This window comes from Ixodes scapularis, unplaced genomic scaffold (genome assembly GCF_016920785.2).
Source record: "Ixodes scapularis isolate PalLabHiFi unplaced genomic scaffold, ASM1692078v2 PGA_scaffold12__126_contigs__length_90152505, whole genome shotgun sequence".
In the NCBI taxonomy this organism is placed as follows: Eukaryota; Metazoa; Arthropoda; class Arachnida; order Ixodida; family Ixodidae; genus Ixodes; species Ixodes scapularis.
In genome coordinates, this window is record NW_024609838.1 from 19088185 (window position 1) to 19111741 (window position 23557).

General features: G+C 42.4%; 1 protein-coding gene across 1 annotated transcript; it reads right to left on the reverse strand.

Moving 5' to 3' along the window:
• Positions 1-11866: 11866 nt before the first annotated feature.
• Positions 11867-12643, reverse strand: LOC115320670 (pyrokinin-1 receptor-like). Its single transcript, XM_029980818.4, has one exon. The coding sequence runs from the start codon at positions 12617-12619 to the stop codon at positions 11867-11869; it is 753 nt and encodes a 250-aa protein (XP_029836678.1). The 5' UTR covers positions 12620-12643.
• Positions 12644-23557: the final 10914 nt, after the last annotated feature.

Genomic DNA, 23557 nt, shown 5'->3' on the forward strand with positions numbered 1-23557 from the left:
TTATAATGACTCTAACCCAAACTAGACGCGCGCTTCGTGGAGCCACTATAGTGATGACGTTCTAAGTGGGATTGGCTGTACACGTTTAGAGAAGGCGGGAAGCACTCTTCATCGATTCCCGATGGGGACGAGAATTTGATCCGTCACTTGGTTCGCGCACGGCCCTGGGTTCCTAATTGACTCTACAGACGTAGCTATTACCTGGGCAACACGGAGTGGCGTTTGCCGCGGCGAAGTGGCACGGTTCTTTTGTTTCGTTTTATACGCCCCGCGGACATGACGACGTCAGACGATCGCTTTTATCGAATTAGTCCGAGAGATGGCACTGATACGCCAACGAAGATAAATGAAACTTTGATGGCACCACCGTGTTCGCAATTATAGCTTTTAAAAGCTAGGTGCTTCTGGCAGATCCCTCGTCTTCTTTCACGCATTATTCGTTCGATAAGTCGGTTATTTGTAAGGTTGTACGCGTGTACCATGCTCATGTGTTTCGATGTGAGACTGACGAAGTGCTTCTTGAATGATTCAAGGCCAACTTGAGATGTAGTAATAAAAACGAATTGCACAGGTTTTAGCGAGTTTACTGACACTGTTTATACTTGAAAACTTCGGAATCTCAGTTCTTCAAAGAAAGTGTGTTTATCGCCATTCAGCTTGAAAGGCAATTGTTTTCGATTACTTGAAGGAATCTCGCTATCACACATATAGTGTGGTCTGCTTTCAAGTGGGTGATGAATACTGAGCTTTTAGATAAAACATCACCGAGATTTTTTTTTATAATATAAGACATTTTCAGTACGCGTACGATCGCCCAGTGATTTTAATGTGATTACGAGGGTTTTTTTTCATTTAAACTTTGAGGCCTAGTTTTTTTGTTTATTTTAATAGTAGCCAATCGTCTTTTTCTTCAATTAGATGTTTACATGGTTTTATGCGTATACTATTTCTTTTGTGTGTTATGATTAACTATGTTTCCGAAAGGAATACGAATCCCACTGTACTCGTCTTTGTCGTTAATGTATTTTAACATAACCGCTAAGAGCCCAAGTTCCCAGAACAAAATCTGCTAATCGAAATTCGTTTTTTTTTTTTCGCCGAAAGCCATTGTATGAGGATTGGCCGGTGTCAGTCGCGTTTTTTTCTTTTCCGTGGTCACGTGGCGTTCAATGTATGTGTACCAAATATATTCAAAGACATGGGTCATCTAAGACACAGATTCAATGTTAAAAATTTAAAATATTATGAAACAAATTTTTTTGGCATCCGGAAAACTGCAAAAGCGTTGATCGCAAAAAAAAAAATGTTGCACAGATTACAGAATGTGCAAGGTGTCACACACAAAAAAAAATTTTAAGTGTTTTTTTTTTTACCGCAAAAATAAACTGGACATCGCCGAACGCTCATTCTCCGCCCGAAGGTAGCGCTAGAGGTCGCAAGCGGATGCCAAAGTTTCAGCCCGATCCGATAACTTTTTCAAAAGTTATAAGTGATCTTTTGAAAATTTCAATGGGAAAATATAGCCCATTTTTTCCCGTTTTCGGTTTCTGGTGCCATAGAGCCCCTTGCATTCGAAAACTCCGTCGGCCGCCATTTTCTCATTGAAATTTTCAGAAAATCACTTATAACTTTTGAATAAGGTATCGGATCGGGCTGAAACTTTGGCATCTGGTTGTGACCTCTAGCGCTACCTTTGGGCGGAGTAATAAAAGCCGATAATTTTTTTGTGACACTCTGTACATACAGACGTCGTTCTCAATATGGCGACGTATACCGCAGGCTGAACGACGCGATGGCGGCGCACGACACACCAACGTTGCGACGGATGTCGGTCCGCTACTTCGAAGCTGTCGTTCGTGGTACCGGCCGATCAATCTGTAAGCGCCGAAAATCAAAAGGAAAGTATACAAGTGGAAACATTTGCACGACAAACGGTGCACGCAACTTCGTCGTCTGCTTCACACGCAAAGAAAGCAGAGAATAAAAAAAACGCGGTTGCGTGTAGCCATGTCACTTCCGGCCATGAGCTTCCGTGCTCGTGTTTCGGTTTCGGTTTGGAGCAGTTTAGTTTCTTTGGTTTTATTAGAAGTATACGTTACTGTGTAGCAGGATATTGACTGGGTAGCCTCTTGACACCATATTAAATTGCATATATAGATACAAAAAATATTTTGGAGGTATCAGTGTTTCTATACATGATAACTGATTCTGCCTATAATTGCAGAGTATTCCCGGATTTAAAGAACACGAAGTTACAATTTGACTTCTGCACTGGTGCTAAATTACATCGGTCAGTATTTTGTGTCGTAGTTGTTATGCTTTGTTGTGGATATTCAATATGAATAATGGCAGAGCGGAGTTCTATGTGGAAACCAAGATATGTCGTGGTTCCAATCCGTTCACGATTCAAATATACTTCGAGAAATCTCTGCCCTCGAAATCCGTAACTATCGCAAGGTGTTATTTTGGCGCTGTTGGTTTTTCATTTAACACTTAGCTTATTACGTCAAATAACACAATAGAGACGAAGCACAATAGTGAAGTGAAAAGTAATGTCATATTTGGTTATTTTTGAACTAGTCGATGGGTGACCAAATTTCTCGGCAAACATTATACCACATTTGTGTATATTGTGTATTGTTTGTTAATACTTAACAATACTGCAATAGATATTAACATATCAAGTTTTATAAGTCGGCATTGATACAAACAGCCGTTGAACAAAAAACTTTAGTCTCTCGCGTCTAAAACAAATGCTTTAAAACAAATTGTAAATCTAAACTGTGCAACTTTCTCCATCAATAAATCTTGTTTTTGCTGCGGCGAAGATATTTAATATATTGAACTACGTTATTCTCCACACAGTGTATGTACGATATATTAAAATAGATACATATGCAAATACAATTAGCGGTCATGCTTAAAAAGTTCACGAACAAACTAACCTATGTGAGCTCAGATTAAAAAATATATATATATATATATATTCCCGAAACACGAGAGAGTAGATAAAGTTTGAAAAACTGAAAACCGACGCCAGCGTGCACGACAAAGCTCTTTCAACAAGAGTAGTCTTTCTATTTATGCTTCTTTTTTCCTTACCGTCACGCGATGAGATTCCGGTGTTTTGTCCCCGTTCTTATTGTAAGTTCGCAGCGACGAAAAAGAAATAAACATGGGCGTTGCGACTGGCGACGGGACCAAAATTGCGTTTCCAGCAAAACACAGATCCGGACATTTGAAATCCCGTCTCTCCAAGCGCGCAATTTGTTCAACGTCAGGGTCCGCGAGCACAATCGCAAAATGGTTCTGGAAAAAAACAAAAACAAGGTTATGTGCTCAGGCGTCGACAGCGCGGGCATCTAGGTCTGAGAATCTGGGAAACGAAGCTAATTGCACGGACGCGGGGCGCCCAAATATAAGTGGATTGCACCTATAGTTTATGGCCCGAACCAACCTCTGATTGCTAATCAGAGTTGAAAGAGATTGGTTCATTCAATTTTCTTCTTCTTTGTATATTTTTATTAACTTTTATCTCACGTCTTCAGTAATAGAGTGACGTATGTAAAACAAATAAGGAACATATTGTCACGTGTTTACAAAGCGCACAAACAAACGTTAGATAACTAGCTGAGTTAAGAATAAGGCCGATGCTTTGAAATCGTGACAGCTAATACAAGAATCTTTACATGAAAAGTATGAAACACCGCTCTTGGCGTGTTTCCAGAACATAAATATGAACCCTTCTCAGAAAAGTTAGTTGGGAAGTTATCACAGTCTTAAATGAATTGGAAGTGTATTATAATGCGCTTATATTATTAATCTATTTAGTTAGTTACATTCAGGGCCAGTGACATTGCAGGGGGAGTGACTTACACGGGTATGTAACAAAAAGAAGTAATAACATGTCAAAGTATACCGCAACGCAATGTTATCTAATAGTCTAGGTAATTGCAATAAAACAATGGTTACCATAATATTTTGAGAGATAGCCCACCTAAAGACGAGATCAAATTGGGTGAAAATGAGAAGTGGGCTAACTTCCAGTATGCCCTCAAGAAATTGTTTTGTAAGATTGCTACTTTCATATTTTGTAACCTGCAAAGTTTGTTTTCACGTTGAGGGGGCAATGGAGCATAGAAAACGGTCCTTCCCAGTTTGCAGCGTTCGTTATCTCCCGCTATGGCTGAGTAACAATTCTGCTGAGTTCACCGCCGGTGAGAACCCTGAGAATTATTCGTGGTGTTATTGAAAGAATAGCAAATCGTGCCAAAAATAAGGGTGGGTACTTTTCGGGGTGTGGGGCATCCCTCCGGATATTACGGTAGTCACTGCAGTTTAAAAACGTGGGCTATGCAAAACTCAACTTCTAGTTGGGAAAGGTAATTCCGCATTCGTGAGGAGCTGGGGTTGAATGAATTACAAAACTGTTTTGCGAGACAGGACGGAATTAAAAATTTATGGTGGCAATCGATGCGTGCTGAAATTTAAATGTAGTTAACTAGATTTAAATTTCAGCACGCATGATAACGATTTATTTACTAAATATTGAGTGTAGGAATTCCTACACTCAATATTTAGTAAATAAATTGTTATCATATATATTGCCAGAACAAATGTAGGGACAAAAACGTCATCTACGATGTGAAAGAAGTGATAATGATCAGCTCGAATTTATTGCAACTCAATTTAGGTGCGATGATAGTTGGAAATTACAAAACAAGACGCGCGGCTTTTTTTTTTTTTCTTTTTTTTCAGTTTCCAATTTTGAGGTAAATGAGTCAACTATACAAAAATCTAAAACGTAGGCATGTGTCAATGTTGTACGAACTATGATTTTAAAGTATAAGTAATCGTAATGAGCTTGGAGTAATGTTAAATTTCTCCAAAAGTATGCGAAGTTTATGTATTTAGAGTAATTTATAGCATGGTTGCCGTGAAGCATTCTGGAGAGGTTAGACCTACTTTGTAGAGGCACGGCTTAAGAAATCCATTTATTTACTCATGTCTCTATATAAACATTATTGAAAGAAAACTTTAAATAAATATAAAAGAAAGCACCTCGATAAGTGCAGGTCTCAGAATGTTGCGTTGCATTCGGCAAGCATAAGAAGAAGAAAAGAGAAGAAAGTTTTGCGCTTTTTTCGTTATCACGATAAGTGCATGTATAAAATATATATTTATATGCGTCTCCGATTCAAACATGGTTTCCAATTTCGCTTTAATACAAAAAAGAGCCGAGTCTATCCTCTGAAATCTAAGCTGACGTTCATCGGGAGTGGAAGTTCTGTGCGGCAAGTAAACTACAAAAGACACCTTGTTATTAAAAAAAAAAAAAAAACTTCCATTGCAGAAGGTTGTAAGGATCGGATATCTACTAGCACTTGTGTCTTTAATTCTGCTGTATTTTTTAAATACACTTTGGTCATGGAAGTTGCTTGTGTTCATGCATTCATTATTATACTCGTTGTATCGGTGCAGAAACTGCAATCCACATATTTCTTGAAGTCGTTAACCAAGAAAGCCAAGTTTTAATTTAGTTGTTTAGTGGTTGATAATAAATTTGATAAACGTTAGAGTTCTATATCAGTCTTATTAATTAAAATGTAATTCCATAGAAAAAGAGTATATGCACATCACCCATCAGTGGACAAATTTACAGGATGTTTTGGTTGCATTGCCAGATTAAAAGTAAGAACACAAAGTTGTAAGCTTTACGTCCAATGCTTAGAAAACAAATGCTTCATACGAGCTGCACCCGACAGGATCTCCCAATTGCGCAAATGCTTTGCTCCACTGCGCCTAACATAAACATACAAGGTCGTGTCGAGGTCACGAAAAATCGTACAAATAGCCTTGGTACAGGGCCAAAGTCGCGGGAGCCGACAAAGCAACCATAAATTGCAGCGCGAGCATAAGCTCGAACGCCATGCAAACGGGTACGACAGCGATCATCGCTGGCAAGATCATAAATACTAAGGAATTGCTATTGCAAGCGACGAAAAGTCAACTGCATCCTTTATTGCTGCAGTCACTCCAAGTGACTGCGCCTGGCCGTCGTATATAAAAAAAAATCGCATTCCCTTGACGCGTTTTTGCGTGCACGATCTCGAAACGCCAATAAAGAAAAAGCAGAAAGTCAACACACGTGACTGGGTATAAACTTGAGGCCGTTTGCGGGTTATGAATTTATGATTGGCCCCTTTGCGTCGTGCTTAAGTTCCCAATGTTTGAAAGTATACGTCGTCTTCTCTGTAAGCTCGTGCTTGTTAAAATAGTTGGAGCGCTTTCTATCGCACACTTTACATGTCTCTAGCTACAATATGTATATTGTAGCTAGGGTCAGAAATGTTGGGAAAACCCAGTCTTATGTTATAGCGTAGTGGTATTCGTTATTTTACTTCGAATATTTCTAAAGTACTTTTCAGGCAAACTACCACCTGTCACTCTGAGCCATCTAAGGTTTGTCTTCTCAATCCACTTTTACGCTTCAACTACTACTGTAAAGCTTTATGTTGCTATTCCAAACTCAGGGGAAAACGCGTCTAGCTACTTTTATCCAAGGAGTTCGCCACTCTTTTCTTAAACTTTCCTATCCAACATCTGAGCTAATGCTCTAAGCTATAATGTCGCCAGGCAGCTAATCAGAAGGTATATTCAATTATTCATCTGGTAACCACCACTATAATTACAAACTATCGCTCTTTTTTTCTAACTAGCGTGTCCTCAAGCTCATGGAATACGTGCTAAACTCCAGTATAGTCAATTATTTAGAACATAACCTCCTTCTTAATAACCAACATGGATTCCGGAGAGCGTACTGTTGTGAGACCTAACTAACGGCATTCAGACTGTTGTCATTTTTCTCGACCTTTTCAAAGCCTTTGATATGGTCCTTCGTCAACATCCTATAATAAAACTTAACGAATGTGATACCCAGGCCACTATCGTAAAAAGAATATCCGAATTTTACACTAACCGCACCCAGTACAGCACCATCTATAATTCTAAATCCCTCTCGTACGCTGTAGCGGTGTGCTCGGGCGCTTAGTATTTTTTTATCTACATTAACGACCTTCATGAGGAAATCTCGTCATCACTTAGGTTGTTTGCAGATGACTGCGTAATATACAGGCCCATTCTCTCGCCTGACGATTATAATAGCTTGAGAACTGTTATTTCACAAGGTATTTGATGGTCCAGTAAATGGCAGATGAATCTAAATGTTGACAAATGCAAATTCCTTTCGTTTTCAGGCGGTGCTCTCCTACAACCTTCTTCCTACCACCTTGACCCCTCCGCTATCACTATTTGCAGCTAATATAAATTTTCGAATATTAATTTAACATCTGACCTTTCATGATCGTCTCACATCAATAACATAGGAGCAAGCGCAAACCGTACCCACAGCGTTTTCAGCCGAAACCTGAAACCTCCCCAACCAGAGATTAAACAACTAGCCTGCTCAACTTTAGTTCGGTCTAAGTTTGAATTCGCTTCTCTTGTATGGTGCTCTCGGCAATCTAACCTAGATATAAATTTTGAATATATTCAAAACAAATCTCTGCGCTTTATTTGTTTTTTCTGAATAATCACCATTCACAAGCGTATCGGAATTGCGCAAAGCTGCAAACCTTCATACACTTTCGTACAAAGGTACGGAAACAAAAATTTAAATATTCAAGTTTTGTTCGGAAATGAGTCAAGCATGAGGGATAATAACCGTAAATGATAATCGCACGTTTGTATTTTGAACGACTGGCTATATTTTTTGTTGCAAACGGTGCACTCGAGCAAGCGCTCGAAGAGAAGCGAACAGAGAGCGCGATGCGTCATGGGATATCCGGCCCAAGCGAAAACAGAAAGAAAAAGATTCCCCGCATTCGTGCCGTAGCAAGGCTAGAGTGGTTATTATCTTTGCCCTTGGTAGTGTTGTCAGCGTTGTGGTGGTGTCAATAGACTTTTCCAGCGGCAGTATCGAACGAAGCGATTTACGGCGCGCGTCCCTGATTTTGAGAGGGTACGTCAGTGTTGCCCGACTGCGCGTTGCTGTGGAGTTTCTCGTCAGTGGGCTGTGGCAGCCTGCTTAGGCGCACTTCCGGACGCTGGTGGAGGCGAAATTGCCGCGTTCTATTATTTATTATGTGTGCTATGGCCAATAGAATTTCTGCGGGTTTTAAGAATCCATCCTACTATATTTGGGAACAAAAACAAAGAAATTAAAGCTGTCTTGGTGAGTCCGTGCGCGACAGAACAACTGCAACTGGAATGTTTGTTTTATATTATGTTGATCTTTTTACGGCACCAAGCACTCAGCCGTGTCAATCTAAAAAGGTCTCAACCGTCGAAAATATTTGGCCACACAGGATATCCGAACTGTATGGATATTCCCCGCTGACAACATGAAATTCAACGAGTCTCATCAATCGAAAAACATATATTATACGAGCCCCACGGTGCCGTGTTATCCAAACAGGATTTGAGAAAGCTCTCAAATAACACAGCATATCCATATACACTGTCGACGATAGTCACTTCACGACGATCGTACGGAATCCGGCGTGTTTTGGGGCACAGGTAGAATAGAGCTGTTTTTTTGGACAGTTACAAAGCAAATGAACGAACGTGTCTATTCTGTCCCCATACCCCGGACCCGACCCTATCAGCTATTTTTCTCGAAGACCCAGAACATAGCAGAAAAATCTTTTTGGAGATTATCTCAACGAAAATAATCCTCCAAGAACGTCGAACTACCCGCATCGCGGGCTGCTTGAAATTCATTCTCTTCGTTCGTTCGTTCCCTGCAAAAACCCAGCAGGCTACGAGCCCTGGTACTCCCTGGTTCTCACAGTGGAAGATAACACACAAAGGGTAAGCATCATAAACAGGCAAATAAAGTAAAAACTTCCAAGAAAAACCGGCGAACTCCGAATGCGCAATGCAGCTGGGGAGTCACGCTGACCGGGTTTCAACAGTTCACGCAGGTGGCAGAAATTTCTGGCTAATAGGGATCGCTCGGTTTGCAAAATGGCGGCAGCCAGAGAGCTCTTTTACTTACAACCGAGCCGTTCGTAGTACCCGTGGGGTGACGAGCATGTGGCTGGCCCAAGGAGCACATAGCTTCCACAACACTGTTAGCTTAGGGCTGAATGGGGTGGGGAAAGCAACTTTTGTTCGAGTTTTGAGCGACGAGCTAATTTTCTAGGGAGAAAATGGCTGTTTCCGGTTGCGCAAACGAGAGACCGAGAAAGTGGGGAGTCCTTCCTTTCCGCCTTTTTGGACCGTTTGGTACTATGCGCGGGGAAAGCTACCAAAGAAAATGTTGAAATTCCAAAGTGCGGCGCTGCTCCGAAGGAATCTGCTACGTCACGGCTACGTAGCAGGTTTGCCAACGTTCCTAGATTACCTCCCAAATAGGCTCCGCATGCATCCACCAGGTGCACATTGAAAGAGCGTTTTTTTTAGGTTTAAAATTAATTTTCTTGTGCCCTTCAACCGAAGACTGGTGTTTTTGAGGTTAGGGTCCAACATGCAACACATTCAAGCTTGAAAATGACCACTGAAATTTCGTTTCCCTACCCCTTTAAGACGCCCAGTGTCTCGTCTTTCTCCCCTTCACCGTATTTTTCACCATAACATGCCTCTTCGTGAATCACTGATTTTACCCTCTTGGCAGAGTTCCCCCGCTTTGACCACTCCAGTAATTTGCGGCCCATTTTTTCGTCAACAACTTCATACATTCATTACACTTTACCCTTGGCCATCAAAGATTGGAACATACAACCAAACAGCATGGTCATCATGACTGACACACACAAATTTGCCGCTTCTGTAACCACTTTTATCCCTGCTTTATCCGACGAATCCTTTTTTTTACTGTGTTATAAATGTGTGTCAAAATTATCGGCTGAAAACAAAAACTGTACTGCTCTTTTGTAAAATATCCGAAAACGCATTCAATGATAATAAATGATGATGGCGATCATATGCCTTTCGGACAACACAATGTATCAAATTCTACAAATCACGAGTTCATATAGGGCGCCTGACTCGAGAAAAGGTTTAATTCGAAGTGGAGTTACTAACTCTTTAGCCAAATACACTTTTGTAACATATGCGTATGTAAAAGAACCTGATGGCACTGTAATTGTACCATTTGGGGTGACGACATCAATATTCGAAATCCACAAAAGAATGCATTTGTAACAAGGGAGGCACGAGCCCCTATTCCAAACATCAAACTCATCCAAAGTAAAGATTGCCGCTTGATCCTGATTGCTCCTTGTGACCTGGGAGTAGCGTTGTAGCATCGCATTCAACGGTGTGTGAAAGACGAGCGAAGACATGCAAAGCGTTTCAAAATCACCACCGTCTGTCGGAATGGTATACTCATCATTGACATATTGCTACAGCCGCGCATAGCCCTTAGAAAAGTATTGTGCAGCAGGACAAGCCGTCACGAAAACGTGCGATGAACGAGTGTACCTTAATAATGCTTTCACATCCCAGCTTCCAGAGAGCAAAAGAATAAGTGTTCTTCAGCTTTGCGCTGTTATTCCCTAGGTGAAGTAGTTTTTTTTTGCTTTTTTTTAACGCCACGCATTTCTTGCACTTGTATGTACTTCGTTTCTGCTTGAGTGGAGGTGCAGGTCGATTAATAACGCTATTAAAAATAGTTATGATGTTTTATTATCTTAGAAACTTTGTATGTTATGCTTAAAAACATTAAGTGCCCGCTGCTATCACAATATTAGTCAAGTACGCATTTGAAGACCTCCCGGTAAACTAGAATGGCACAAATTTTAGCCATTTTTATGTGCGCGGAATTTCAAACTTTGACGTCGCACGTCATCATACGCATGTTCAGAAGTAGGCCTAGCAGTCTTTTCTCCATTGCAGTCTGCTGTAACTTCACCTTCTCACAACAAAATCATTAATAAATAAATTTTTCCCGCCGCGAAAGAGCTATTTTACATATCTGTGTTAGCATTGCAAGGAGTCTCTTTCTTTTTGTTTAATTTTGGGGAATGTTTACAGTTTGCGTATAATATTTTTTATAATAATTCAACCAAATCTGTCATGCAGATACCTCAAACTACCTAGGCTTGGTTATAATTTATGTTTTTTTCTTTTTTTGTGTGTCTGTTTTTTATTTACGAAACAATTTAACAAACTCTTTTTAGCCGTTTGAAACTGGCTTCCAATTTCGATTTCCGATTTCGATTTACGATTTCAATTTATTTAAATATGAGACAGGTTTCGCCACATATTATTTTTGTTCATTGCACTCAATCGTTTAAAAGAAGCGAATTAGTTCATTTTACTAGGTTTTCTTAAGTGTTTTGCCATCTGCTATATCTGCGCAAGGACGTGATTTTTTCTGCATGTCCACTGCACCCAGAACATAAAAACAAGCAGTATCACAAATAACTCTGTATTAAAAAAAACGTAAACAGATCAAGCACTATTAACTGTGAAACGTTTATCCCGTTATTGTAAATAAAAAAAGAAATAATCTTTTGGTCTGGCGCGTGCCGTCTCAAGTCCAGACGCAACCGGCTCTACGAGGTAATGAGACCAATCAAGTAGTCAAAAGCGCAAGTCACTGGGCCTTTTTTGTTTATGATTGGTTCAGCGATGATAGAACACTTAGAAAAACATGACTGACACCATGATGGCTAGCTTTTGACGTTTTGTGATCGGTCTCATCAGCTCGTAGCGTCGGCTGCACGTGGACTCAAACAGCGCCAACATCTCCGAAAACTTAATAATTAAAAAAAGAACAGCAATATAGGTTTCGGGCCAACTTAACCGAACGCGTGGAGTCCAGTGAGACCACGGTAGTGAATACATCAAAATCAAACACTCAAAATAACTTTTCCTCGCACTTTACGAGGAGCTCACCTAGCATCTTGACGACGGCGCGCTTGGAACCGCCGCCGGTGTGCCGAGGCGTCCTCATCGAGGTGTTACTCCTGTGGCTCTTGCCGTTCATATCCGGCGAACAATCACGCCTCGTGGCAGCCGACGACCTCCGCAACTGGATGCCGATGAGCACGTACAGCACCGATATGACACTGATGGGCAGCACGAAGAAGAGGACAGTGGACACCGTGAATGCGTGTTCCACTGGTCGCTTGAGCATGCACGCGGCGGATTCTAGGATAAGCGCACCACCGTCCCTAGTCTTCTCGTACACAATGCCAAACTGGAGAGCCAGAGGTACCGCGAACGCACCGGCCACAATCCAGATACCCACGATGGACCGTATGGCCCTCGGAAGCTGTGACATAGTGTGGGCCCGCAGCGGATGACAGATGGCCACGTAGCGTTCCACCGTGAACGCCGTGATGGTCAGGATGGACGCGTTTGTCGACATCTCTGAAGTTAGACCGCGCAGGATGCAGAAGACTTCGCCGAAGACGTAAGGGTACTTCCGCCACAACTGATACATTTCCTGTGGTAGACCGAGAAGTAGAAGTAGCAGGTCCGACACCGACAGGCTGAACAGGTAAAAGTTGGTCGCCGTGTGCATGTAGCGGTTCCTTGCGATCACGATGCAAGTGCAGACGTTTCCAGCGACCCCCGTTACCAGGATGACGGCGTAAACGATCGTCATCGCCACGACGGTTGTGAGAGGTTCTTCCTCCACTTCGGAGAGGTACAGGGGGGAACTGTTGTCACCCGAAGTCCAATTCCTCCAGTCCAAGTCGACCGCGCCGTCACCCATCTTTAAATTGGTGCTAGATGAGCGCGCGCGGCGGCCCGTCTGCAATGCGGGGAAGCCAACCACAAAAACGCGCACTGTCACCGATGCATCGCGCAGGGGGTGCGGAGAGACCGTCCGAACCGCGAAAGTGCCAGCGGAGTTTTGTCGGGGGGTTTGAAATCCGCTCGTAAAAGGGGAAGAGGGAAACGTGGAGAGGAGGAGAGCACGTGGTTGAGGCGGAGAGTGATGGGAGCTTCGGCTCGGGCTGGCGGTCGGTCGGCCAATCGAAAAAAGGGATGCGGAGCCCGGGGGGGAGAGTAAAATAGGAGGGAAAGAAGAGGGGGAAGGGGGGGGGGGGGGGCAACCGAGCGTTCCTTTTGGGGAACGTTTTCTCTGCTGTTCTCGGTCGTGGTAAAGGTCAGGGAAAGAAAACTAACTGTTCGGAGGGAAGGAATGCTCGTCTTACACGCAATGTGGCGAGCTAACCCTAAGCAAATTTCTGAAGAACTTACTGTGAGTGGAGTTTTGAAAAAAAGAAATGCAGAACCAAACATACACGTGTTTGGGCTTGAAAATTTATGTCAAGCTGCAATATGAGAAGAAAAATTTAATTTTCGATGTTTTTTCTACGATCCCCGGACTGGGACACGTTATGTAATATGTAATGTACGACTTTTCATATTCGGCTCTGCAAACTGTGATATATAAAATATTACGTAAAAATGGGACGGATGTGGCCCTTACCCTTGGCTCGTTTTGTATATTTTACAGGAACATAACTCATGTATATTAAGATCTAAAAAAAAAATAGCTGAAAAGTTTATGATGATATCTAATGACTTCATTCACCATAAGGTGGATGAAATACTAAATTTTTTGCGCTAAAGAAACAGGTCTTTATTGGCGTACCATGCCCGATTTCTGATAAAATCGGACGGGTGCAGGCTGTGGATATTTTTATGCTCTGTTTATGTTGCTGGCAGGTCCGAACGATGAATAAATTTGCAAATATTTTTTCATAAAACGTATCGGGTAAAACAATTATCGCCTGATGTGAGGTGGATGAAACATTATTTCATACACTTCACTTTGAGGCTACTTTTAAGATAAAGTAACTTGCACAACCTAGCGAAAGCTATTTTCGTATGCGAATATTTTAGTGTAATACACGCTAATGATCAGATAAGATCCTATACGAGCATATAAGAACCTTATTAAGATACTGAGGAGAAAGCGCCGAATAGACAAGGACGAAGAGAGACGAAGCGCCCTCTCAACTAAAGGTTTATTGAAACAAACATTGACTATTAATACCGTCTGTCGGGGTGTTGGCTTAAAAAGAAAAACTCTTTATCTGCTAAGTCCAGTGACGGCGCACTAATACACAGTCCCTCCCCTTGCTCTCTTATGCGGAATGCCTCCTGTATTTCTCGCAATGTTTTGTTTGCGTATCTGCCCAGAACTGTTTTTTTTTTTTTTCCAATTCCGGGCCACATGGGATCCTATCAAAGTGCAACGCAAGATTGCCCGTTGGGGACTGTTTCCCCAACCAGGCATGTTCCCTGGCCCTCTCATTCAGTGATATCCCAATTACCCCATTTATCTATTCTACTTATTAAGATAATGTGAGTATATAAGATTATGTAAGAAGTTAAAAGAAACTTCTTATCAGTTCCTTATAACTTCTGATATATCCTTGCATGTTTTTATCTTATTTTTTTTTCATATACGACTATTGGAACAAGATATTCATTTCAAAATTTCTTCACTAGGGCATTAATGGTTATTGGCAATGATCCTACGAATTGTGTCATCTCGTATTCTAAACCATAAATATATTGACGAAAACTAAACCTCATTGATATTACTGAAAATTTATTTATACAAAAATTAAACCATTAACCATTTTGAAAAAAAAAAATATTTCCTCGTTCTTTTCGTTTTCTTTAGGGATATGCAACTTTAAGCTCGTATAACTGAAGTTGGACGCATTATTGGATCGTAGGTTGGAGCATAAGCCTGAAAGCACGATGGCAGCTTCTTCGGAAATGAAAAGCTATATGTTTTAGCTTCTTTTATTATTTTCTCAAACAAAGTACGCCTCGCGTGGTTGACTTTGATTAATCACATGCCAGTTACATGGAAACTCGGAGGAAGTAGGAAAAATAAAAGGCTCAACCTTCATTTTGTGTTTCCAAGTAACGCGTATTCAAAAACAAGAAGTTCACAAAAAAAAAAAAAAAACACACACACACACACACACACAAAACGTAGCGAGTCTTATCGCGCAGATATTCGTCTTTCGCTTTCTACTCTTCAGACGATACAAACACATACACAAAAAAAGGTAATCATGACTAAACAATAGGTGCCTCGTCTCAAGATCTTGCGACAGAGATTTCACATCTCGGTGCTGTTCAAGTTAAGAACTGCCGAGATTGCAAAAAAAAAAAAATAATAGTAAAATAAAATACATTACTTTAACGAAGGTAACACACTATAGGAGTATGAGCAAGGAAGGAAAGAATCTCCCTCCTGTGAGGCCATGCTCTATTGATCCTAATTTGTTTTGCTTTGTTTTATTTTGTGTTTTGAGCTTACAGCTAGATAATCTAGATTTATAGTAGAGCCACGTAGGGCGCCTCCTATATCAGCAGCCCTGCTTGAAAGTTCGCACCAAATACAAAAAAAGGAATGCTGCTTCACTTCTTTTTGGTTGCCGTCTTCCGGTTTTAAACTGCCCTTCCCGCAAACTTAGAAGATGTCACTGGTGGTTTCGCCTGATTTGTGGCCCGCTACAATGTCGGGGACACGTTCACGTGAAGTAACACAGCTTTGGCGTATACAATGAGGATTGCCTTATAAAGAGAAATTGGATATGACCTTAGAAGGAGCGATTGGTTATTCTACGTGAATTTGAGATCCAGAAACCTAAAGCAGAAAATCAAGACAGTGCAGTGACTGAATTGTCGGAAACGTTTAGTATTTCCAACCTATAAATGCTCCAGCGAACGTGCTGAGACTTCCAATGTGCTTCGGTTGTTTATCCCGCGCGTTACTGAAGCAAGATCGGAACGAATATTTATACCTTTTGTACGGGCATGGCGCTAGATGTTCCACGTTCTGCGCTATGCGACATTCGCTGTGCTCAACGTAGGAGTATAACAAAGCCTTTTGTCTACGTTCGCGTCTCCACTCCGGTTTACGGTTTACGGTTTACGACGCATGCAGTCTAGGACACCTAGCTATGAATGCATACAAGTAGCTACAAATACAGATAAGTATAGGCAACCTGCAATGCTGTTGGTTTGGCGCCATCCAGCGACTGAAACAAGAAATACTGGGTACCCCTGGGAGCGGCGGCTGCATTGTTCAAACGTGAGCTTTTACTCTGGTGGCGCCGCTTAGCCTAGTGTCTAAAGTAAGAAATACTGGGTATACCAGGAGGCCGTGATCGCGTAACGTGCCAGTAAAGCGGAAGCTGCGGCCCTGGCGGGCCAATCGGAACGTGACTGCGTATCACCGGAGCGCGTCTCAACTCCGAAGAAGTATCAGGCTTTTCGCTGCGTCATGCTCCAATATGTGTGCGTTGCGCTCGTACACGTCGCGCATTTCGAAGCCTTCGGCATGCAATGTGGGGCTTATCGTTCACCCTTTGCCAAGTTACAACGAGTCAGGGTATAACCGTGCGCTCTCACGCTGCTGGCGCCACCTGACCGTTGCCGGTTGGCTATAGCGAGCGATATATATATATATATATATATATATATATATATATATATATATATCCGTAGCCACAAATAATGCCAAGTCGTTACAAAAAAAGAAACAGTCAAAAGCAAGCCGATTCTTCGACCAAATCACATCAGCGAAGGCGCCGGTGCCAGAGATGTGAGGTCCACCGACGGAGCGGTCAGTGGCGTCACCACACTAATGGATCTTTCTCCTGAAATACTAGGCAGCACAGACACGTTGGAAAGACGTCGAAAGTAGGTCGATGACGTCAGCAACCACATGTCGAAAGAACTTCGAAAGTCTGAACGTCAGGGCCCTTCGACGTAATATGGAAAGGCTAATGTCTGGAAAGAAGCGCGGATCTTACGTCGACATAACGCCCCACTTAACGACCTTAAAACGTCGAGTGCACATCTGAATTAGACGGGAAGTCAACTGATAACGTTATATCAACCTTGAGAAAATGTTCCATTTAACGACCATAAAACGTCGAGTATACATGTGAACTGAACGGGATGTCAATAGAGAATGTCATATTAACAATATCATAACGTCCCATTTAACATAAAACGTCGAGCGCACGTTTGTGATAACGTTATGTCAACGCTGAAATAACGTCCCATTGAACGCCATAAAATGTCGCGCGCACGTCTGTGATAACGTTATGTCAACGTTGAAATAATGTCCCATTTAATGACCATAAAATGTTGAGCATACGTCGAGACTGAACGGGGTGTCAATTGACAGCCGTCTCGACTTGGGTCACCGTGGAACAATGGGTCAACCGGATTTGGCTTCGTTGCTCGAAGGAAGGCTCGTGAAAGCATGTAGATTCGGACGGAATAGAGCATTTGCTAAATCCCCCAAGCGCCCTTCCCCGCACTCCAGGAATCATGGGAACAGTGTTCCTTCAGCGCCCTAGTGATCGGCAATTTCGCCCACTTCCATGGTTACACAGTTATGGGTGTAATTCAGAGTCACCCTAAACAAGCGTCCTATTGTGCCCAAGGACCTGCCATATCACTTTTAAGATTTCTCGTCAATGACATCGTTTTCGATACTGTGCATGCTGTCCACCCTTCAACCTGGCTCCCAGCTGCAGAAATCCCTTACATTATTATCATTCTCTTCCAGCTTCAAAGATGCTGATATTAAGTTAGAAACACTAAAAATGCTATAAACAGCCCAGCTGACTCCGAGCTAAATCCTGGTTTTTGTTGTTGTGAATTCTCGGTTTTTCAAGCAATTCCTGCTAAAGCAAAAATCACGAGAATGATATATTGTAAAAGATTTCTGCAGCTCAGCCAGGCTGAAAGGTGGATTGCTAGCACAGTATCAATAGTGCTGACATTGACAAGTAAATTTAAAAGTGATATGACAGCACCTTGGGGCTCTATAAGGCGCTTGTTCAAGGTGATCAAGGTGTTCGCTCAGACATCGTTGGGACGTCTCGCGCTCAACGTTAGAAAAACCTCCCGAAAACGAAAACGTAGAACTGACGTCGTATAATGTCGATGACGTTAAGGCGTTGCTCAGGACATTCTTGGTACGTTTCGTGCTTCACGTTCGAAGAACTTCCCAGAGAAAACGTAGAACAGACGTCTCTTAATGCAAATGACGTCAAGGTGCTGCTCAGGCTATTGTTGGGATGTCTCGTGCTCCACGTTCAAAGAACGTCCCTGAGAAAACGTAGAAACGACGTCTATTATTGCCAATGACGACATGGGGTTGGTCAAACATTCTTGGGACGTCTCGCGCTCAACGTTAGAAGAATCTCCCGAAAAAATGTAGAACTGACATCGAATAATGTAGATGACGTTAAGGTGTTGCTCAGGACATTGTAGGGACGTCTCGTGCTCGACGTTTAAATAACTTCCCGGAGCAAAGTAGAGCTGACGTCGATTAATGTTGAAGACGTCAAGGTGTTGCTCAGGACATTGTTATGACGTCTCGTGCTCGACGTTCAAGGAAGTTCTCATACAAGACGTCGAACAAACGTCGATTACTGTTGAAGGCGTCGAGGTGAAGCTTATGACGTTATCACTACGTCGCGTATTTGACGTTGTCGGAACCTCTCATGCGGACGTACCAATGACGTCAATAAAAGTTTGTTAAGTACTTCGACGTCGCCCAACGTCCAGGACCTTATTTCGACGTCATCTCGACGTCTTGTGCTGCCTGGGGAGTTAGCGATGAAGCGCAAGTTCGTCTGAGTATTATCGCAGCCGAAATTAAGCTTCATTGCGCTGACAGCACTCAGTGCAGTCAAAACGAACGTCGCCCGATCTCGTCGAACAGTTGTGAGCCAGGGAAGCCCCGGATGTTGCACTTCCATGCTGCGGCCGTCTATTAGCTCGTTTTGAAGGGTGCCGATCTACCTTTCCGTCGTAGAGACTGTCCACCACAAAGAGCCTCAAACAGAACGTGTGGTCGCATTGTGGATAATTCAGCTGGCAGGACGTCGCTTTAGGCTCTGTTATGCTCCGACATCAAGCGTAACAAACGCGGCGTAGCGCTGCAAACAGCGCTACTGATTGGTCACAGATATTGAGTTCCTGCTCGCCGGCCTCTGAAAGGCTCCACGTTCTGCGTTATGCTACGTCCGCTGCGCTCAACCTAGGTTATAACAGAGCCTTTTGTCTACGTTCCCGTCTCCGGGCGATTGTGAATCTTCCACCGCGCTCTTATACACGTATAGGGTCCTCTCCATAAACAAGGATCGCCGTGCAAACGCCACAAGTCTTTTCCGGCCAGGTCAGGAAATTTGAAGTTACGTTGCTATGATTACTGCGCACTGGTTAGTGCGCAGGTTAAGCTCTGCTGCAAGCGTCTATAGTGTGTCATTTATTGTGTCCTTCATTGTCATGCGCATAGAAGTTATCTGTGCGCGACACGGGATAAAATACCAGGCGTTAGACTTGTTGATTTGGGCCCTTGATCAGTGTTTGTTGGAAGCGTTGAACATTGTGGAGGCGAGGTCAGATGACCAATTTTGGTGCTTTATCAGTGAGAGGGAGGTCGCCTAGATCCTGGCATTATTACCGCGGAAGTAAACTACGAGTCCTCAAACGTTTTGCCCCCGCTCAAATGTACCACTAGTCATCGAGACCTGGTGTAAATCTCAGGACGTAATTTTCTTATTAAAAATGCATGGGATGCAAGGAAACTTGCCATACAAAATCGGAGCCCGTTTATTGTGGCAAACGTTCCTCATCTCCTGGATTCTGGGCTCCGTTGGCTGCCGGTAAGTTCTGAAACATTTCCATCTTGTAGGTTCTGAAAACTGTAACATAACCGCCGTAAAATGGAACTGAAGTACCCGTCAACAATACGTGTCACACTGTACTTTCTCCGGCACCACACTGGCATGAGACTAAAGGGTACCTTGAACGATGAACTCTTTTTTTGTTTTCACGTAAACTTGACTATAGCCCAGTCTCTATGTACTGTAACAATAAGGACGCGGTTAACTGTACCATTTAACGACTATCATCACATTAAAGAGTCTACTACAGGTATGTTCGCTTAATACTTAAATTCTCATCCTTTCTGGGAACACTGCCACTTGGTCACGGGCGCTTCAATACGGCCTGCCACTTCAACATGAGGTGCACAGAAAGTATGGTCCAGCTGAGCTTCGTGAGTTCACCGCCAGAAATGCGATTTTGCGGTGACGGGACTCACATGACCTCTGGTAGTATCCCTGCCAAGCGTCGCTGGTGGTTTTGACTCTTCTTCGCAGCAGTGGAAGGCAATTTTTTGTTCAAATTTATTAAAATCTAGACACGTAGACCCTACATTACGGTCTTATTTGTGACTCAAACAGCTGCGCGAAAACCCTGCCGAAAATCTCACGACTTTCAAATTATAAATAAGCAATTATAAGTCACAAATGAAAAAACAAAACAAAAAAACTTTACTTACTGTGAATATTTTCCGTTCCAAAATAAAAGAAAAGTGTTTTTACATTACCATTTTTGAATTTAATTACACCAGAAGCCTTTATATTTCTGTTTAATAAAGATAAAATATGTTTTGGACGCTCAGAATTCTGTGCACGGATTAATAAAACCTTTGGTACGCATGTTCCAGTCCACGTTTCATCGTAAGCTTGACCATATGCTGAGGTGTTTCGTTTTTCTTTTGTTGTTTTTTTTTCGCTCAACACACGAGGCCATATGTAATCCACGAATAAATGTGCAGTCAGTGCCCTTCCACGTGGCACTACGGAGAAGAGTGCCCGAAAGCTGTCCATGAACGTGCCTGTCATGATGTTGTAGTTGCCGTAATTTCAGGATCAAAGAGACTCTTTTCAGTTACTTGCGTGTTGCGCCACTCCCTGTCGTTCGCAGCCAGCTACCGTCAACTATGATTAGCGCCCCAAGGTCCGGTACAAGTCACTGCGGCAGCTCTGGGAACCCTATTTTTCACATGGAAAAACTAAGGGGCGCGTGTCAGTTTTAGAGTATCAAGATTGCTAATTTTTAATGTAACTATACTTTGATCTTATTGGTGCGAAGAATAAATGTTGCCAGTTAACACAAGCTTTCGTCGATGTTCCGGGCTAAAGATGTAATAAGTGCTTTGCGTTGTTCTGCTCGCTAGAAGTAGTTTCAGAACAGAGGAAAGCGATACCGCGATGCCCTCCTTGCAACATGTATGCCGCTCAAATAGTCTCATTTTGAATCTATAACTCTCACAGACGATGCGCGTCTGCCCTAAGCACCAAAAATGGTGGTACCCAAAAGCCGCTGACGTGTGACCTTGTGTCACCGGGCGCCAACGGACGAATGGCCGTCGTGGGAAGTCGGACAATATGAAAAAGGGGTGTCTATACCATGATTGTAGCCTTCTGGTGACTCTATGTAGACGTTTCTCAGCAGGACGAAAATAGAGTGGAGTCGTAGGGCTATATGGGACTTTGTTTCTATTTCATCAAGTGGAAGCTTTGAACGGATTAAAAAGCGATTGCTTCGTCTTATCTATGACAACCGCGTTCTGGTCATAATTGGTAGTATGCTCACGTTTAGCTGTTGTTACTATACTCACGTTTAAATTTAGTCAAGATATAACTGGAACCCCGTTCTCTGTTATACTGTTACCTCTACTGAATTTGCCTCGCCTCTAGGTAACGTAGGTTAAACTTCTCAACAGTCATTCCTTTTCAGTCGTATCATCCCTGTGATGCTTGCCATTGTAAATACTCCCGTATCAAATTCACATCACTGCACAGTGTTCTATGCTTTTATTAGGTATTATTTTACTTTTGTGTTTTCCTTGCTTAAATTGCCTTGTAAAAATGCTTATTTGATATTTTTTCTTATTTTGCCCAGTGCCAGTGTCTTACTGTGTTGATGTGCATTTGATTTTTCTGTATACTTTGTGCAGTAAGGGTGCAGACCTATACAAGTTATTTGCGACTTTTTGATACCATTTTTTGTTATGCAATGTTCGCTTTTCTTCTGAGCTGGTATGAGGTTGGCTGAGTTTCTCTCTCTGCCTTTTCTGCCTGGACCACTCATTTGGTCTGGAGTATACAATAAGTGAAAATAAGAAAAAAATTGAGTTTTATATTAGACGATGCGGCGGATATAATGTCTCCGTGTAAGTTAACTTATCATTAATTAAACTGACGTACTTTTTTCTGTATTACCTGTTAACAGATAATATCTACAAGGACTCGACTTTTTTGTCGAGTCTCTCATTCATACACGAGTGTGTCACTGGTTTCACGATTTCCGTATATGTGCATGTGAGCACGACGTTTTCGAACAATTTTATTTTGTTTCGGGTCACTGAAATCGTTACCTGATTTGTACACTTAAAGGGGCGATTTAACGGTATGCCCTCCGAAAAAAATTGCAGTTTTTAATAGTTATATTGTTTATCTAACCCCAAAGCAAGAAGAAACCGCCTCATTCTTTAAAAATATCGCTGTTCCGCTGCGTAATAGCAAAGCAGAGAACAGGAATACTTCGCGATTTCCAGCTGCGAGGTGGCGGGGCCTTGAGAACCAAGGCGTGACGCCAACCTGGGTGAATTGTATTAACTTGGTAAAACATGCGGTTATATATTAGGTGTAATGCTATGATTTATAAATATTATCGTTTCAACATGAGTAAACACGTCAAAAGCCTCATATAATCGACAAAATTGTACTACATTCAGTTTTAGCGGTGCCATCTGCCCGACTTGAGCAAAACCCCTCCTGTGTAGTCTAACCCGGTTTCTACTACGTCAGCCAGACTTACGAAAAGGCATGCGCTTCGCCCCCCCCCCCCCCCCTTTCCCGTCCTTGTCCTCCTCTTCATTTCTTGCAGACCAACCTTCAAGGTCGCCAGGTCGCCATGTGAATCGCAACCAGAAGCAACGCACGCTTGAGGCACTGAAAAAGAACCCGACCTGGTACTCTGTTCCCAGTGCACTCGGCAACACGTCACTCCCCACGTGACTCAGAAGACGGCGTAAGAGTTGAGAGGGATCGGAAGACATCCAAAACTTCAGTTGTTCGAGCTTTCTTCTTTTTTTAGAAACACTAAAGCACACAGGTAAAACTGTATTTTAGTTCTTCAATCCCAACGTGACAGGGAACAACTCCCACAATTATTTCATCAAGTTTAAAAATGGTTGCGTGGCCTCTTTCCGAAAAATTGAACAAGTAATTTCCCATTAGAATGACAAATGTTCAGTTTGAAAAGGAAGCAGCATGTGACACTACACTCAATAAATGTTTATCACATTGGAATGTAATTGTATCCTTTGCACATCCTAACGTTTATACAAGTCTGCAGGCTCTGATGTTGGCCTTACTTTTAAGTATATTGTCAAATACCACCACTTGGTGCACTTGCTCGTCACTACAACTTGGGCGTTGTGATTTTTTTTTTTTTTATGTTCAGAGCATTTGGATGGGGTTTAAAAATAAACCTGTTTATGAATCCTTTCTTCGAGATTCCTTCGGCGCGAAATCGTGCAGGGCTACCGCGCCATTTTTCGGAAAAGCTGGGGATCAGTTATTCCCCATGAAACTCCCAAGAGTTGTCTCGCCTCTGCCGCTGGACTGGCATTGGATCATTCTTATTTATTGTATATAATAAGTGTCTACTCAGATTT

What these genes read in the sequence shown, in the direction of transcription:
- LOC115320670 (XM_029980818.4), bottom strand. Translation starts at nt 12,619, where the DNA reads ATGACGATCGTTTACGCCGTCATCCTGGTAACGGGGGTCGCTGGAAAC.